General features: G+C 42.9%; 1 protein-coding gene across 1 annotated transcript; it reads right to left on the reverse strand.

Moving 5' to 3' along the window:
* Positions 1–858: 858 nt before the first annotated feature.
* On the reverse strand, positions 859–5,020 carry plk2a (polo-like kinase 2a (Drosophila)). The gene is made up of 14 exons (XM_058411942.1): positions 4,781–5,020; positions 4,441–4,548; positions 4,243–4,359; positions 4,028–4,157; positions 3,753–3,936; positions 3,464–3,662; positions 3,204–3,351; positions 2,994–3,088; positions 2,752–2,887; positions 2,525–2,605; positions 2,233–2,392; positions 2,003–2,132; positions 1,800–1,910; positions 859–1,690 (listed from the first exon to the last, which is right to left on the reverse strand). The coding sequence occupies exons 1-14, from the start codon at positions 4,970–4,972 to the stop codon at positions 1,499–1,501; spliced, it is 1,983 nt and encodes a 660-aa protein (XP_058267925.1). The 5' UTR covers positions 4,973–5,020; the 3' UTR covers positions 859–1,498.
* Positions 5,021–5,354: the final 334 nt, after the last annotated feature.

Here is a 5,354-nt window from a genome sequence, read left to right on the forward strand (position 1 = left end):
CTTTTCTTCTCAAAGCCAAAAGAAGTGATATTACTATGGTCACTTAAAGGAAGCATTTTTTTCAAATGGAGAAAAAAAAGCTTGAATGAATGGCATACAAGTGAATCAAATATTTTACCATACTGCCATAGTTCTTTAATTTACTCTGGTTGCTTGTAACTAAACAGTGACTGGTTTCCAAATTGTTCATTTGTTTGAACATCATTGGGCATTTATGGTTCTAATGCTGCTGTAGTTATGCATGTGGAATGAACAGAAACAAAAGCCCATAAATTATTGATAGACTGCTGATAAAACAAGCAAATATAAAGCTTGTGCATCCACTTCCGCATGTTTTAATCACTGTCTTAGCAAGTTCTCATGATTGTTATCTGCAGGATATAGAAAACAATTTTCAGTTTCCATTGCAGCAAATGAGGACCACACTTTAGATACTTTCACTTATGACCTGAATCTCAAACTATTACCAGAGAAGACTGTGCATGTTTAAAGTGGATAACTTTCTTTTTTCTACTGTACCTGAAAGCATTAACATAACCACAGCCTGGGTCATGTTTGCTTGCCAGAATTAGATTGCTGGGGCTCTTTTCTAATTCCTGTTGGAAATCTATCAGTTTGTTTTGTCACTTACTGGACCACAGAGGTTTTATAATAGGTGGTGTCATTTGTAGCAGCTGCCATTTAGATATGAAAATAGGAGACACAGCAGTGCAACATCACTGCTACAACAGCAACTGTTCTTGTTTTCTTTGGTGTGGTTGAATGCACTTTAATGCATCTGCTTCCTGTCATTCTGACGATTTATATTACACAACTACCACAACTCCAGAGAAGATCCCAAAACTTAAACACCACAAGTCATTTTAAGGTTGTCTTTATTAAATAAATAAATACCGTGTTGTGACAAATAAGTTATATCCATGGCGCACTAGTGTATATCTTTCCAGTCAACATTAGAGACATGCCCTGGATCCTTATCCTTTCCCCAAACTGTGATTATGATGTGGGAGGTTGGAGCCACCCACAAACAACTATAGCATTGGTTAAAAGACATTTCACCATGCAGTCCCATTCTGTTGTGGAATGTATTCACAGTTTTGCACAGGTCTGCTCTATACAGAGCTACACAACATCACCCTGCCCCGCTGAAGCCACTTCAATGTCCATAACAAATGGCAGCATCGCTGTTAAGCTTCAGCGCAACAAGATTGCTGCATATTTTTATAATAAACTCAAATACGTTATTTAAAACGCAAGTCCATCACATGTTATCTTTTTCTGGTTCCAGCCCAGCTCTCTGTCATTTTTCCAAGTCCGAATTCAGCAGTTCCTGTGGACAGGATCAGTGCTTGTACCTCAAATCCATTGCCACAATCATGTAGCTTGGGCACTTGGCTCATGGCCAGCAGAACAAAAGTTCCAGTCAATGTAGGTCCATGAAATCAATCAAAAAAAAGGGCCAAGCCATGAAAAACTTCAGCCTGCAGTTTCATGATGTTCAGTTGCACCTCTGGAGCAGCATGTTGAGCGCGTACTCCATGCGGCTCCGCAGGTCCGAGGAGCATCCACAGCAAAGTAGGGTGCTGAGACGTAGCGTGGTGGACACACGCTCCTCGTTGATGTACGTCAGCAGGTACTCCTCATTCTGGCTGCACAAGATGATCTTGGTGTGATCGTGGTAGAAGTTCACCTGTCAGGTTGAAAATATACAGTAAGTCACCAAAATTCTTTCAGAGAAGAAGGTATAAAAAGGGGAATGTAGCAGATCCACAGCAAGATCAAGCATATAGAAACTGTACCTGAAAAGTGCCATCATTGAAGAGCATCATGAGTGCACGATCTGACTTGAGCCACTGTAGGAGATACAGCCTTGGTTTGCTGACATCAAGCACGTTGGGCAAATCACCACCCTGTACAGACAGAAGAACATTGGCATTGTGAGATAAAGTAAGAAAGATACGCATCTAGAGTGTTCGGTTTTGCACCAAGTGTAGATACTCACATCCATAAGATTTTCTTCCATGTAATGTGCAAAGTACTTGAGGACAGTGACCTGGCTGACAAACTGCTCTGGGGCCTCACTGGTAGAGAAGACTGTACACTGACCCAGCTCTGCATAGTAATGAACAGTCCTGCAAGCATAATGGTGACGTTAGCTGCAAGTCATCAGGGTTTACAAACTCCATCATTTCCAGAATTCATTGTGCGTTGACTTTTTTTTTGGCTACTTACTTCTTATCGGACAGCAGGCTCATATGGGTGCCGTTGTTGAAAAGGACACCGACTGTGTGGTCAGACAGCTGATAACCAAAGCCATACTTATTGGAGTAGTCTACCCATTTAGTCACCCACTGGAAGCTGCAGTTTAGGCTCTCTTTTGAAATGTCATTAGCTGTAAGAGTAAAACAAACACACAAAACAATCAGGATGTTTGACAATCAGGATCACAAAAAAACCAGCTTGTCTGTGGGACAATGCTAAAACATGAGCAGCTGAAATAGATGTTAAAAGTATAAATACATACCTTCTGGCATGTTCTCCAGACAGCCTCGGAGTACTCTGGCAACAGTGTCTGCTACAGTACCCATCGTGCTGTCCTCCAAGCCTGCCATTAAAACAAAGCAGAGAAAGCCATTAGCCTTCACGTTACAACATCCATTAACATCTAGCTCACAAAGAAAACAGCCTCTCAGAGAATCACGATGCAGCAAATGGAGGGCATGACATAAAAAGCACAAGCAAAACACATACATTCACTGCTACTGCTGCAGCTGCCCAGCGTGCCTCGGACAATCATTCGGATGGTGTCACGGATCTGCTGCTTGTTGCCTCCTTCCTTGGCAGTGACGACTGGCTTCCCAGTAGATGGTAATGGTGGCTTACTGTCCTAAGAGGAACATGAGGAAAAGGGGTCAGTCACAGACAACAGGGATGGAGTGTCCTTGTGTTATGGCAGGAAGCTTGAGTAATTTTGGATTGTGATAGCAGCTCACCTCAGCAGCTTGCCTGCAAGGCTGATTGCTGATTGAGGCCTTCCTGAGGTCATTCCGCAGTCTGTGGATGTCCTCTTCCTCTTTTGTCAGTTTATCTGAACATAAGAGACACCAATTAGAGATCACACAATCACCATAATCACACAAAAGAATGCAATAGCATTTGCATAAATGACACTCAAAACTAAGTAAGATTTATTTAAAACTTACTTAGTGTTTCAAAGTACTTGGCTTTGTCCTTCTTGCCACCAAACAGAGCGGCTGCAGCCTTCTTGAAGAAGCTTCTGGCAGGGCTGGTGTGCTGGAGGTCTGGAGCTGTGTGACAGCAGCTGACAGACAATCTTTCTGGGGTGAAACCCTAGAAGAAGACAGAACAACAACAATTCTTAAAAGGAGGCTGCAAAACATCATGGAATCACCAAAGCCCAATAAAATCTTTTTTTTTTCCTCCAGGAGCCAATGACACGCACCTGGCTGAAGAAGTCGTGGTGTAGGATATCATCCAGCCTTGGCCTGTCCTCAGGGCTCTTGGCAAGCATGATGCTAATGAGATGTTTGGCTTGTGGAGACAGCGTAGAAGGCATGGTGTATCTCGCTTCCCTTATGCATCGGTATGTCTCTTTCAGATTGGTGGTTTCAAATGGCGGTCTGCCCAACAGCATTGTGTACCTGTAGGGACATGGCATATGTAGTTGAAGACAGTTCCAGTCAAAACGGCATGTGGTGTATTTCTGTTTAAATCCAGGAGTCAAAACTTACATGACACAGCCAAGAGCCCAAACATCTGATTCACAGCCGTGGCCTTGCTTGTTAAGGACTTCAGGAGACAGGTAGTTTGGGGTTCCGCATATTGTTCTTCTCCGGTTTTCAACTGGTTCTAGCTTAGCTGCCAGACCAAAGTCCCCTATCTTCAACTCCATTGCCTCATTAATGAAGAAGTTACCTGTAGAGGTCAGTAAAAACATTTATATTGCTTGTACTTGAAGTTATATTGGCTATATTTTGGTGAAACAGTCATTGCTTTAATGGCCCACCTAATTTAAGGTCTCTGTGGAGGATATCCTGTTCATGGAGGTACTTCAATCCTGAGATGATCTGTCTTAGGTAGTACCTAACCTCTGGCTCTGTGAGCACCTTGCGGGCTTTCAGAATATGTGCCAATGACTAAAGAGAAGAGTACAGCGTCATTATAGAGACAGAATCACCTAGACCATTGGTGTCTGTGTAGGAATGTCGTGTTGAGACTCACTCGTCTGCTGCAGTGCTCGAGAAGGATGTAGATATTGTCCTTGTCTTCGAAGTGGTAGTAAAACTGGACAATGTGTTTGTGGTGAAGGGCTCTGTGCAGTTCAATTTCTCTGTCAATCTGTAAAACAGGATACAAGTAACTTAGTACTCTTAAAGGTGTGAGTCAGCAAGTGAGTGAGTGAGTGCGACAGAAACACACCTTTTCTCTTTGGTGAGGTTTGGAGACGCGCGTGTGTGGAATAATTTTCACAGCATACACTTTGCCTGTACTCAGATCTGTAAATTCATAACATTTGGCAAAGCCACCCTGTGGACACAAACATATCACACAGTCAACACATAGGCTTGAAGGTGAACTTCCAACATCAGAATGTCAAAATTTGTGACAGATGTCATATCATAAGATCTCTCTCACTCTCTTTTTCAAACACAGTGCTTTGACACACAAGCAAGTTGGTTTAAGCAGCTCCACAAATGCAAAACAGTATATGCCCTCCCCCCGCGGATTTCGGCATATCTGTGTTTTAAGGCATGCATACCTTGCCGAGAACTTTTCCTCTACAATAGCATTTTCCTGTCGTGCAGTCAGAGATGATCCGCGACATCTCCTGCGTCGCGTGCGCACTGTCCTCCACTTTCCCACGCCTCGTCTCAGTCGGTTTGTTATGTGTGTGCTCGCACATTTTGTTGTTGCTTACAGGTTGATGAGCTATAGTCCTGAGAATGTCCATGCTCAGCCTTAAAAAAATCTCCCAACTGAGAGGGACGCTGTGCGCGTTGCCGTTTTATAAACTAACAGACCGGCCCCTTTACTTCCACCGCCTACGTCACGCCTCTCGCGCAGTCAATGGCTGCATTTAAACCAGCACGGTGGCGTCCACTAACCAGCCCACTGTGTGAAAAATGGACCAAACACAAGCTGCCATATTTGTTTGAAGTAGCATTTAGTAACAAATGAATGCAGGTTAAAACATAACCAAAGATATAAAGCAAGAAAAAAAATATTTAATACATTTCATTCATGAGGGGAACTTGTTGAAACCCCACCCTTTCTGTATCAAACAGAGCATTCTTTGCGCTTTGGATAGTATTAAAAGTCATTATATATATATA

Source organism: Hemibagrus wyckioides, linkage group LG16, assembly GCF_019097595.1.
Source record: "Hemibagrus wyckioides isolate EC202008001 linkage group LG16, SWU_Hwy_1.0, whole genome shotgun sequence".
NCBI lineage: Eukaryota > Metazoa > Chordata > Actinopteri > Siluriformes > Bagridae > Hemibagrus > Hemibagrus wyckioides.